The following is a 13,843-nucleotide window of genomic DNA, read 5'->3' as shown; positions in this document are numbered from 1 at the left end:
CTGCCCCTAGCGGGGGGTAAAAGAGCCCCGCTAGCGGTCGAAATGCACCGCAAATCCAACGGTAAAACACTGCTAAACATAGCGGCGTTTTACCGCTGACGCTATGGGCGGCGTGGTGTGAAAGGGGTCTTTAAAGTTGAGTTATTGAAAGCAACATTTTTCCAAAAGCAGCTGAAAAATCTTGAGTCTAGGCAAAGCAACTTTCATCCTTTCCACTCCATGTTTTCACAGGAAATTTTGTTGAGTCATTGTTTTTACTTTCCATCTTTTAAGCGTTAAAATACTCAAAGAGTCTGGAATTTGCTGATCGTCATCCAGGCTAAGGATTAAGTAGTTAGCCAGGCTGCTTCTATACAGAGGAAGGGGGAAGCAAGGAAAGCATTAAATCTGGCTTTGCATCTTTGTATTTACCTACTATAGGTTTGTCCTCTAGCAGTGAATGTAGGGCATTTGATGCTGTTTGTAGTATTCAGAGAATTTTACCTGTTTGCTTTACACTGAGAGAATTTGAATGTGGTTTTGCACAAGACCAAGTTTGAGTTTTGATTAAGGCATTAAGTGGCATTCTGAGTTTTGAATAATTTCCTTTTTTAGTCCCTAGAAGGCAATTGGATATTCCCAGGATCCACAATCCATAGTACTGTTATTTAAAAATGTTCATATCCAGTTATGTTTTGTTCATTTAGGAATGCATTCAGCATTTCTTTTAAACAATCTACTGAGCTGGCCATACATCCATTTTTGAAGATGTCTAGTCCACCACCATGGACACCACTAATCACACATTGCACAAAACATAAACTGACTTATTGGAGGAGATTATAGGGTTGACATTAACATGTTGCTGCCTCTTCTCATATGCTGATGAAAATATACATTTTAATAGTGAAATTAGCGGTCTGCATGCTCACATCCTCAATAAAAATCTGGAGTCTTCTAGAACGGGGGGGGGGGGGGCATGGCAAGGATTAATGGCTTGTTTAGAACAGGGCTCGACAAAACCCGGGCGCCAGGTCACATTGGCGACTAGAAATAGCGACCTCGCGCCTGGGGCAGCACAGCTGGGGGTATCCTGTGTCTGTGGACCCCCCAGCGTGATCGCGTCGGGCCGTTCCGCCGGCGGCTGAAAATTTAGGCCGCGGCTTTGAGGCCTTCTGCGGTCCTATGATTCCTTATGGAATCTGGCGCCCTCTTGTGGTCGCCGTTGGTATGACAAACCAGCAATGTTAATGAAGATTCCTCTGCCTGTATTATATTACCTGCCTCTTCTTCCCTTTATTTAGAACCCCCTAAACATTATATATATATTTTTTATTCTAACACCCTAGAGAATAAAATGGTGGTTGTTGCAATACTGTCTGTCACACCGTATTTGTGCAGCGGACTTACAAGCGCACTTTGGTTGGGAAAAATAATTTAGTTAATAAAAAAAATAAGACAACAGTAAAGTTAGCCCAATTATTTTTTATATTGTGAAAGATAATGTTACACCGAGTAAATTGATACCCAACATGTCACGCTTCAAAATTGCACCCGCTCATGGAATGGCGACAAACTTTTACCCTTTAAAATCTGCATAGGCGACGTTTAAAAAAATTCTACAGGTTGCACGTTTTGAGTTACACAGGAGGTCTGGGGCTAGAATTATTGCTCTCGCTCTACCGATCACGGCAATACCTCACATGTGTGGTTCGAACACCGATTTTATATGCGGGCAGGACAGAGCACGTTTAAAAATTTATTATTTTTTCTGCTTTATTTTAACTTTTTTTTTTTTCCACTGTTCTTTTAAAAAAAATGTTGTGTCAGTTTTATTCTTATTACAAGGGATGTAAAAATCCCTTGTAACAGAAAAAGCATGACAGGTCCTCTTAAATATGAGATCTGGGGTCAGAGAGACCTCGGATCTCATATTTACACTAAAATGCAATTGAAAAAAAAATTGTCATTTGAAAAAAATAAATAAAATGTCCCTCTAAGAGCTATGGGCAATGACTTGGAGACGGGGGGGGGGGGGGGGGGGGGCGACGGCGGCGCTGCTATCTTCCCCTCACTCGTCTCCATGTCAGGCCAGGGACAGGTCCGGATCGTCGTCACGGACCTGGCTCCTAACTTTTTAAGCTGGCTCCTAGATTCCAAGCAAATTTGTCAACCCCTGGTTTAGAATCTGTTGCAGATCCAGAACAACTTACCTTCAGGTCACAGATAACCAAACTGGTGGTAATTAAGGCCAACTCTGAGTTAGGGTGCTGACAGACAGACTTCAGTGCTCAGAGTTGAGCATATTTGTTGGGAAACTGGCATTAAAATGACAGCTTTCTGCACAGGGCTCATGGGTTGCTAGGACACTGGCAACCAGTGGTGCCTTATCAACTATTGGCGCATCCCTGACTTTGTTCAACTACCAGCAGGGAGATTCACTGACAGACAGCTGAAAGTAAACAGAGGCAGGGACGTTGGCTGACATTGTTCTCCCCACCTTCTCTAATCCTGATTGCTGCAATCAATACACTATATTGTATGTTACTTACTTCTGACCCCCTGCACTCAAAGTTATGTTGTATGTTACGTAAACCTGACCAAAGCTTTCATTGTCCCAACATTTGTTGGTTTTCATGAAGTTCTGCTTTAAAGCAGAATTAAAGGCAAATCTTTTTTTTTTTTTTTTTCATTTTGGATAGTGTAAGGCTGCTTTCACACTGGGGCGGGAGCAGCGTCGGCGGTAAAGCGCCGCTATTTTTAGCGGTGCTTTACCGTCGATTTAGGGCCGGTGTGCGGGCGCTAGCGGGGTGGTTTTAACCCCGCTAGCGGCCGAAAAGGGGTTAAACCCGCCCGCAAAGCGCCGCTGCAGCGGCGCTTTGCCGGCGGTATTGCCGCGGTGTCCCATTGATTTCAATGGGTAGGAGCGGTATAGGAGCGGTGAATACACCGCTCCTTCACCGCTGCAAAGATGCGGCTAGCAGGACTTTTTTCACCGTCCTGCCAGCGCATCGCTCCAGTGTGAAAGCCCTCCGGCTTTCACACTGGAGTTAAAGGGGCCGGTTTTTTCAGGCGTTACACAGGCGCTATTTTTAGCGCTGTAACGCCTGAATAACGCCCCAGTGTGAAAGCAGCCTTAGGGAGGGTTTTAACTTCTGTCAGGTTTTTTTTTTTTTCTTTCTTGGCCATCTATCTCCCATTGGGGAGAGTTCCCTTCACTTCCTGTCCCATAGCCTGAAGTGAAGGAATAAAGAAATTACTCAAAAGTGAGGGAATCACTGGTTGTCAGAACTAGTGTCCCCATTAGAATATTTCCTCTTTATTATTGTTCTGGGGTCAACTCACAATGATGTATTTTTATTACCTTCACTTTTGATGATAACTGTCAAAAAGACAAAGACATGGTGACTTTCCCCAATGGAGGCATAGACAGCAATAACATGACAGGTGTTCTAAGTCCTCTCCATTCTATAGAAAACTAAATAAAAAATAGAATTTTGGTTGTACTTTAACCACTTTTGCTCTGGAAGGTCTTACCCCCTTCCTGACCAGGCCATTTTTTGCGATACTGCGCTGCTTTAACTGACTATTGCACGGTCGTGCAACTCTGTACCCAAATAAAATTGATATCCTTTTTTTCCCACAAATCAAGCTTCCTTTTGGTGGTATTTGATCATTTCTGCAGTTTTTATTTTTTGCACTATAAACAAAAAAAGAGCGACAATTTAAAAAACATACAGTGGTGTGAAAAAGTGTTTGCCCCCTTCCTCATTTCCTGTTCCTTTGCATGTTTGTCACACTTAAGTGTTTCGGAACATCAAACCAATTTAAACAATAGTCATGGACAACACAAGTAAACACAAAATGCAATTTGTAAATGAAGGTGTTTATTATTAAAGTTGAAAAAAAATCCAAACCATCATGGCCCTGTGTGAAAAAGTGATTGCCCCCCTTGTTAAAACATACTATAACTGTGGTTGTCCACACCTGAGTTCAATTTCTCTAGCCACACCCAGGCCTGATTATTGCCACACCTGTTCACAATCAAAGCATCACTTAAATAGGAGCTGCTTGACACAGTAAGGTCCACCAGAAGATCCTTAAAAGCTACACATCATGCCGAGACCCAAAGAAATTCAGGAACAATTGAGAAAGAAAGTAATTGAGATCTATCAGTCTGGAAAGGGTTATAAAGCCATTTCCAAAGCTTTGGGAATCCAGCGAACCACAGTGAGAGCCATTATCCACAAATGGCGAAGACATGGAACAGTGGTGAACCTTCCCAGGAGTGGCCGGCCACCCAAAATTACCCCAAGAGCGCAGCGACGACTCATCCAAGAGGTCACAAAAGACCCCACAACAACGTCCAAGGAACTGCAGGCCTCACTTGCCTCAGTTAAGGTCAGCGTTCATGCCTCCACCTTCAGGAAAAGACTGGGCAAAAATGGCCTGCATGGCAGAGTTCCAAGGAGAAAACCACTGCTGAGCAAAAAGAACATCAAAGCTCGTCTCAATTTCTCCACAACACATCTTGATGATCCCCAAGACTTTTGGGACAACATTCTGTGGACCGATGAGACAAATGTGGAACTCTTTGGAAGGTGTGTGTCCAAGTATATCTCGCGTTGAAGGAACACTGCATTTCATAAAAAGAACATTATACCTACCGTAAAATATGGTAGTGGTAGTGTGATGGTCTGGGGCTGTTTTGCTGCTTCAGGACCTGGAAGACTTGCCGTGATAAAAGGAACTATGAATTCTGCTGTCTACCAAGAGATCCTGAAGGAGAATGTCCGACCATCTGTTCGTGTACTCAAGCTGAAACGAACTTGGGTTCTGCAGCAGGACAATGATCCTAAACACACCAGCAAGTCCACCACTGAATGGCTGAAGAAAAACAAAATGAAGACTTTGGAGTGGCCTAGCCAAAGTCCTGACCTGAATCCTATTGAGATGTTGTGGTATGACCTTAAAAAGGCCGTTCATGCTCGAAAACCCTCTAATGTAACTGAATTAGGACCATTCTGCAAAGATGAGTGGGCCAAAATTCCTCCAGGACGCTGTAAAAGCCTCATTGCACGTTATCGCAAACGCTTGGTTGCAGTTGTTGCTGCTAAGGGTGGCCCAACCAGTTATTAGGTTTTTCACACAGGGCCATGATGGTTTGGATTTTTTTTCACCTTTAATAATAAACACCTTCATTTACAAATTGCATTTTGTGTTTACTTGTGTTGTCCTTGACTATTGTTTAAATTGGTTTGATGTTCCGAAACACTTAAGTGTGACAAACATGCAAAGGAACAGGAAATGAGGAAGGGGGCAAACACTTTTTCACACCACTGTATATATTTTCTACTTTCTGCTGTAAAACACATACAATAAAATAATCAAATTTCTTCATCAATTTAGGCCAATATGTATTCTGCTACATGTTTTTGGTAAAAAAAAAAAAAAATCCCAATAAGCGTATATTGATTGGTTTGTGCAAAAGTTATAGTGTCTACAAACTATGGGATAGATAGAATTGGACACTAACACTTTTTTGGGGACCAGTGACACCAATACTGTGATCAGAAAAAAATAACTGTCACATTAGAAATGACACTGGCAGGGAAGGGGTTAACGCTAGGGGCATTCAAGGGGTGCTTTTTAACTGTGTGGGTGACGGATACACTGGAGGAAAAGAGAGATCGTGTTTCAGCTGAGCTGAAACACAAGATCTCTCTTTTGCTCCCTGACAGATCAGCGGTTTGCCTTGTTTACATAGGCACACCGCTGCTCCATCTCTCCACAAAACGATAGAGTCCGATCACAGCGAGAGTGGCGCACGTGCCCCTTACACCACGTGCACAAAATCACGTACAGGCACGTGATTTTGCACAGCTGGGTCACCCTGCCACAGTATATATGTGGTGGGTGGTCTGGGAGCGGTTAATCATCCTTTAGACCACTCCCACCGTTGGGTACAACCTGACCTTGACCACCATTTGCCGACATGCTAAGAGGGCCGCAGGACTTTTTTCTCTGCTCCACACCATTTTCATAATGCTAGTCATGCTCATATTTGGCACACTGTTTTTTGTTTTTTATTTTCATTGTAAAGCCAGGCAGATTACTTGTTATGGGTATTGTTCATGTTTACATATTGTTTAAACTCTTTAAATATCAATTCTCATATCAATTATAATAGGAGTTTCTGTCATATTTCAGGTTGTCAGTTAAAAATGTGGCTGTAAATTTTCCATGTTTTGTCATTGAAAAAAAAAACAGTGGTCTTGTGGCTTTGGAGATCTAGATTTCTCTGTCTAGTTGAACATCAACAGTACAGGAAGTGAGGCTAAATCTCCTTGATGGACCCCCAGATAGCAGTGAGAATAGAGGTTCTTTCCACTCTGTTCAAATCTCATGCTTTATTCACACTGGTACATTAATGGGGTACCACTCAGTACAGCATTTAGCCCCGTCCTGACACATCCTGGCATAGCCTTTGACAGGCTGTCCTCAGCTGGGCTGGACACTGCATGTGGCCCCCTTGGGCGCATTGCAACTGAAGGGCTACATGTGTAAGGGGCCTAGTGATAAGCTGATGTTTAAAAGAGAAGTATGGTGTTTTTTTTTTTCGTTTTTTTTTTCTTTTTTTCTTTTTTTTTTTATAATCATACTTACCTAGGTGGATTTAGCATCAGACCGATACTGCAGCTGTCCCCCGGCATCTTTGCACTGGGAACCAAGCCACCGAACCCCACCGATGGCGGAGAGATGCTGCCTGTCAGTCAGCATCTCTCCTGCTCTGATCCTCCATGCTCATTGGAGCAATATGCTGTGGAAGGGCTGGTAGCGGCGCTGAGACGCCACGAGTCAAGGCAACTGGTGAGTCCAGACTTCGGAATTCGGGATGATGCACTGCCTCGACTGATAGCAGTGAAGTCAGTGGAGAGCAGACTTCAGACCGGTCTCCTCTGAAAACAGGTCAAAGGAGTGCAAAACAAATTGCACTCCTGTGACCCATAGGAAAAGCCCAGCCTAAAAAGCTCAGGCTGGACTTCTGCTGTATGTGATGGCCCAGCTTAATTTAGGATGTGTTAGTATATACTAGCCTTTCTCAACCTTATCAACACAGAGGTACCCTTGAAAAAACTTTTCGGTCTCCGGGAACCCCTGCTAAAAATGACTATATCTAACTATAACTCATGGTACATTAGTGTGATGGTCAGTGGGAAGAACGCTCTTTACACTTGTGGACATTGGGAAGAACTTTACCCTTACGGATAGCTAAAAAGATCAATGGTGTGAGTGGGAACTTTTCTGAGAGGCAGAAGTTACTCATTACTCAAGGGGACCCCTAGCAACATCTGGAGGAACCCTAGGTATATACTGAACAGTGCAGCTTGCACTGCAGAATGCAAGGTTACAAAAGTTGCGTCCAACACAGCCATTTCTTTCTTTTAAATGTATCTTTTTTTTTTTTTTTTTTTTTTTTGTGGTACTGCCACTGATTTTGAAAAAAAAGTATGATCAGTATTTTAATAATTTCTGTTTATTCTTTAAGGGCCTCTACTACCTGAGCTGGTTGATCAGTTTTGTCCTCCAGAAATAGGTCCTCCGATACTGGTCAAGTTGTTTGAAGCCCTTGAAAACAAAGGTGAGATGATTTATTATTTAGTCCATTGTCAGTTTTATGTGGTAACAGCAACATAATAGCATAGATAATATCATAAAAAGTGTATATTATTGCAGTTTACACAATTTTTACACCATAGAATGTTTTTTTTTTTTCCCTAAACTGTGAATAAACTGAACAATTAATAAACCATATCCTCTCCTCCTATAGTGTGTACTTGCATAAATCCAAAGCATCTGGTGTAATTTTTGTCTGCCTCTCCTCCTTCTGCTATCTACATGCCTTACTTCTGAACCTTTATGCCAAAACTAGAATATCATGGGAGACAGCCCCTCCCCCTTAGCATGTAATAGATGATTGACAGGCTCAGCTTTCCATGTTTACTTATGAGATTGTACAGTGGTCGAGTGTCCCTCTACTCAGGTCTCAGATTAGACTCAGCATTGTGCTGTGCAGTGTGTGATGTCTAATAACCCACCCCCTGCATGTCGGAGGCTCAAAAATAGCCTTTGATATGTGCCATTTGAATGGCTGTAGAGAAGAGATGGCTGCAAATAAACAGGTACAGCTTATGTAGGGGGATTTAATTAATCTCTGTGCATCTCCTGAGACTAGATATTTCAGTGGGTATATGTAAGGGTTTACAACCACTTTAAAGTGTTACTAAACCCAGGGCCCTGCATTCACTAGATCTGGTCTCCCACAAAAAAAAAGCAATTATTTTAGTAAATATATACTGCTAAATACCTCTTCTCATTAGCGGTTAAACAGTCTTGTGACTTTTATCAGTGTCTGATTAACTACTTAAGGACCGCCTCATGTAAATATACGTCTTTTTTTGAAGAGGGATATCTCGGTAACGGTAGCAGCTGCTGCCACAACTGAGGTATCCCTCTTTACAGGAGGCGGTCCCGTGTACGATAACCATGGTCTCCGCGGCGGGTTTGCCGCGAGATCATGATTATCGGCAGCGGGAGAGGTGCCACCCCCGCCACTCTTCCGGAGCCATCGGTAGTGGCGGAGGCGATCGGGTCCTACCGATGGCTGGGTATGGAGACGAGTGAGGCTAAGATGGCCCCCACTTGTCTCTATACCATAGGAGGGCGGAAGCAACGTCAAAACGTCACTTCCGCCCATACCTCTTAAAGGTATATTTTTTTTTTTTATGTCATTTTTTTAAAATGACTTTTTTTTATTTTTTTATTGCATTTAAGTCCATATATGAGATCTGAGGACTTTTTGACCCCGATCTCATATCTAAGAGGACCTGTCATGCTTTTTTCTATTACAAGGGATGTTTACATTCCTTGTAATAGGAATAAAAGTGATCCATAAATTTTTTTTAAACAGTGTAAAAATAAATAAAATCAAGTAAAATAAGAAAAAAAAATGTTTAAAACCACCCCCCCGTCCCGACGATCTCGCGCACAGAAGCGAACGCATACGTGAGTAGTACCCGCATATGAAAATGGCGGTCAAACCACACATGCGAACGGGAGAGCGAGAACGATAATTCTAGCCCTAGACCTCCTCTGTAACGCAAAACATGCAACCTGTAGAATTTTTTAAATGTCGCTTATGGAGATTTTGGAGGGTAAAAGTTTGACGCCATTCCGCGAGCAGGCGCAAATTTGAAGCATGACATGTTTGGTATCAATTTACTCGGCATAACATTATCTTTCACAATATAAAAAAAATTGTTCTAATTTTACTGTTGTCTTATTTTTTTATTCAAAAAAGTGAATTTTTTTCCCAAAAAAGCGCGCTTGTAAGACCGCTGCTCAAATACGGTGTGAAAAAAAGTATTGCATTTTATTCTCTAGGGTGTTAGAAAAAAAACAAAATCTAATGTTTGGGGGTTCTAAGTAATTTTCTAGCAAAAAAAACTGTTTTAAACATGTAAACACCAAATCTGAAAAAGAGGCCTGGTCTTTAAGTGGTTAAAGCTTGTAAGGAGAGTTTTCATTCTCCTCTGATTGTCCTATGAGGCTGCAGGACCCCGATCCTCTGTCTGGACAGTGCTGATTGGCCCTGTACTGATCACATACATTCCTAAGAACTGAAACAACTCTCTAGCAATACACACCAAACTGAGCATGTGCAGCTTGTCCCCGAGCACTGTACTATCAAGAACTGATTAGAGGACAGTGGAAGAAGAGGGGGGGGGGGGGGATCAGAGGAGAGGAGGCAGGATCAAACATAATTTTTACACAGTGCAGAGGATTAACCCCTTAAGTTCTACAGTGAGTATAACAAGCCTGCTTTACTGCATATCTAGACTGGTTAAAGTGTTAAAAAGTGACTAAATCCACAATAGTAAAATCATGTAAGGACAGCCTCGCGCCAATATACGTCGGCAGAATGGCACGGCTGTGCACAAGCATGTACAGGTACGTTGCCCTTTAAGTGCCCAGCCGGCAGGGCACTCGCGATCCGCTCCTGAGCTCCGTGGCCGCGGGACCCATGGACCCGATCGCCACCGGTGTCCCGTGATCAGGTCACAGAGCCGAAGAACTGGGAGAGGCAAGTGTAAACAAACTTCTCCCCGTGCTTCCTAGTGAGCCTGTCACTGATCGTCTGTTCCCTGTCATAGGGAAAGACTATCTGTGACATCAAATGCCAAGCCACGCCCCCTATAGTAAAAAAACACAATTAACCCCTACACTGCCCCCTAGTGGTTAACCTCTTCACTGCCAGTGACATTTTTACAGTGATTGCTGTGTTAATGCCAATGGTCACAAAAATGTGTCAAAATTGTCTGACGTGTCCGCCAAAATGTCGCAGTCACAATAAAAATCGCTGATCGCCGCCATTACTAGTAAAAAAAAATAATTATTAATAAAAATGCCATAAACTATCCTCTATTTTGTAGACGCTATAACTTTTGCGCAAACCAATCAAACGTTTTTTTTTGTTTAGTTTTTTTACCAAAAATATGTAGAATAATACGTATCGGCCTTAACTGAAGAAAAAAAAAATTTTTTTATGTATTTTTGGTGGATATTTATTATAGCAAAAAGTAAAAAAATAGCATTTTTTTTTCAAAATTGTCGCTGTATTTTTGTTTATAGCGCAAAAAAATAAAAACCGCAGAGGTGATCAAATACCACCAAAAGAAAGCTCTGTTTGTGGGAAAAAATGGACACCAATTTTGTTTGGGAGCCACGTCGCACAAGCGCGTAATTGTACGTCGACAGAATGGCATGGGCAGGCAAATGGGCGTACATGTACGTCCCTTTAAATTTGCCGCCCTGCCATCGGGAGCGCGCCACCGGCGGCGCGCTCCCGCGCTAGTCGGGACCCCTGTGAGTCCGGTCGCGGGACCCACGGACTCGATCGCCGCGGGCATCCCCGCGATCGTCTAACGGAGCGGCCGAATGGAGAAGTGCCGTTGTAAACAACATTTCTCCATTCTGCCTAGCAACTAGTGACGCTGATCTCTGCTCCATGTGATTGGAGCAGAGATCAGTGTTCACTAAATGAAAGCCCAACCCCCCCACAGTTAGTAACACACCCCTAGGAACACTTAACCCCTACGCTGCCACCCACTGGTTAACCCCTTCACTGCCAGTGTCATTTACACAGGAATCACTGCATTTATATAGCAGTGATTACTGTATAAATGACAATGGTCCCAAAAATGTGTCAAAAATGTCCGATGGGTCCCCCACAATGTCGCAGTCACAATAAAAATTGCTGATCGCCGCCATTACTAGTAAAAAAATAATAATAAAAAATTATTAATAAAAATGCTATAAAACTATCCCTGTTTTGTAAACGCTATAACTTTTGCGCAAACCAATCAATAATCGCTTATCCTGATTTTTTTTACCAAAAATATGTAGAAGAATACGGATCGGCCTAAACTGAGGAAAAAAAATGTTTTTTTATATATTTTTGGGGGATATTTATTATAACAAAAAGTAAAAAATAATGCGTTTTTTTAAAAATTGTCGCTCTATTTTTGTTTATAGCGCAAAAAATAAAAACCACAGGGGTGATCAAATACCACCAAAAGAAAGCTCTATTTGTGGGAAAGAAAGGACGTAAATTTTGTTTGGGAGCCACGTCGCACGACCGCGCAATTGTCAGTTAAAGCGACACAGTGCCGAATCGCAAAAAGAGGCTTGGTCCTTTAGCTGCAAAATGGTCCGGGGCTTAAGTGGTTAAATGCAGGAAAATTACTCTGTTGTATTGTATTTTGTTTATTTTTGTAAGAGCACTACCTTATTTAATACCTTTTAAGATAGTAATGTGTTTCTTTTTTTTTATTTATATATTTTGTTTTCTAAGGCCGCGTACACACGCGGGGACTGTTCGCTCAACTTTGTCCGTCAAACAGTTTCAGCGGACAGTCCGCTCAAAATTAGCATGTTATCAGCTTACATCCTCCCTTATGGATGGGGAATCTACAACACACTAGGTCTACAAGACATTGCAGGCTGACAAATGCTGTTCAGTCCCACAGAAGATAATTGACAATGGCTAAAACTAAAGTCGAACATACATGGATGGAAACTCGCCCATTACAGCAGAAGCTGTCCGAATTTGATCTAGAAATGGGCAAGGCAGTTGTACAGAATTCAATCAACCAATTAACTACTATACAACCACCCTTTTGGGTTTTTGCCACTTGATCTGCGCTGCCAGCTATAGCTTAATAATAGAATAATAGCTTATTGGGAGGATTCCCCCATCCACCTTAAATGTGTGGCTGGGAGAATAGGATTGTTTTTTTTTTTTGTTTTGGTTGAATGAAAAAAAACCACCCATCTATGGGCTGCAAATTCCCTGCTGTTCTCAAGAATCAGGAGTTATTGCTGTCAAATAACCCTCCAAAAAAGAAAGAAAAAAGTATAACCGTTTTTTTTTTTTTATATACAGTTGTTCAATTTAGTTTTTTGTTTTTTGTACAGTATGGTATGTTTTGATTAAGTGCCAAGAAGATGCTTTAAAGCGGGATATACCTAATATATATTTAACAAAAACATTGGTGATGCATATTATAATAATCCTCTTTCATTCATTTACAGTTTTTGTCACTTTCATTTGTTGAGAAGATGAGTATTTTGCTTGCTTTAGCTATGGTGTGGGGGATTACTATGCTTGAGTACTAGTAAATGTAATTTATGACAGATTTTGTTTTCCTTCTAGGAATGGACAGTGAAATTCTGTATAGGACCTCTGGCTCGGAGTTTAGACACACATTAAAAACTGGTAAGAACCAGTTCTTACAAGAGTTGAACTTATTAAGGGCCTTTATTGCAAACTCTAGGGTCTGTTGAGTTTGTTATACATAAAATGAGCAGAAAACTTACTGAGAAAACGTATGTTTAATGTTCACTTTGTATTTTTATATAACGCTGTATGTTTTAATGTATTTTCATTGCTATCAGGTTAATTTTCCATGTCAGTTTAGATGTGGCAGTATCTCCTGTCCCTGTCTCTGAAGACTCGCTTTGTTTTGAGTGGCTAGCAGGCTACATACTGTGTTGAGGATTTTTTTCCTCCCTTTATTTTATCTGAGGCTGGAGTCTGTAAATGCCTTTTTTGTAAGGGTGATTAACATCTCTCATTTTTTTCTGAACTTGCTTGTTAAATTTTTATGTACAGTGGGGTTTTGTGAAAGCTAGGCTTTAGTTTTGGGAAACTCTCCTTTACTCAGTCTGTCAGGCTGTGCAGGGGAGACATGAGCACTTCCCTTTTCCTCAGGTGGCCTGAGCATTGTCTAATCCTGAGCTGCCATTTAAAAATTTTCACCTCCTCCCTCTTTCTCCCCAGCATTTGATGACATAGCATTGTGGAAGGACCATAGAAAATGCAGACCAGCTTTTAATGACACTTTAGGAACTTGATCCTGCATGGGTGTTCACCTTTGAATGGTGGTGCATGGTGTTCATAGCTGCTGGTTGCTGTACAGGTCCAGCACCATGATCTGCTAGCAACAGAGCCCAGGCCCTTAAGACCCATTTAAGGTGTGCTCTCCATGGAGGGCCAAGTTAGGAAGTGGTCTAGTCTCTTAAGGCCTTGGTCACATGGGTGTACCGCAACATACACCCGTTTGAGGGCTGTGTTTGCCCAAATGGGATGCATCTCTTGGCTGGCTCGTTACTCCCCTTGCTTACATCATACAACACAGTGATCTCTAGATGCTTCCATTTTTTTTTCTTATTTAAATAAAAAACATACTAACCTGTTCTGTGCAATTGCTTTTGCACATAGCATCCCCAATTATCTTCTTCT

At 41.9% G+C, this 13,843-nt stretch overlaps 1 protein-coding gene across 1 annotated transcript in view; it reads left to right on the top strand.

Moving 5' to 3' along the window:
- PIK3R2 (phosphoinositide-3-kinase regulatory subunit 2) overlaps window positions 1-13,843 on the top strand; it is a 151,247-nt gene that overhangs the window by 68,357 nt on the left and 69,047 nt on the right. The window contains exons 3-4 of the mRNA XM_077476339.1: window positions 7,529-7,621; window positions 12,755-12,817. Coding sequence (XP_077332465.1) covers window positions 7,529-7,621; window positions 12,755-12,817 — 156 coding nt within the window. The remainder of the gene's footprint in view (window positions 1-7,528; window positions 7,622-12,754; window positions 12,818-13,843) is intronic.

Source organism: Lithobates pipiens, unplaced genomic scaffold (genome assembly GCF_037356315.1).
Source record: "Lithobates pipiens isolate NorthernLeopardFrog02 unplaced genomic scaffold, aLitPip1_a1.2 Scaffold_13, whole genome shotgun sequence".
NCBI classification, from domain to species: Eukaryota; Metazoa; Chordata; class Amphibia; order Anura; family Ranidae; genus Lithobates; species Lithobates pipiens.
This window is presented reverse-complemented; position numbering and strand designations above follow the sequence as displayed.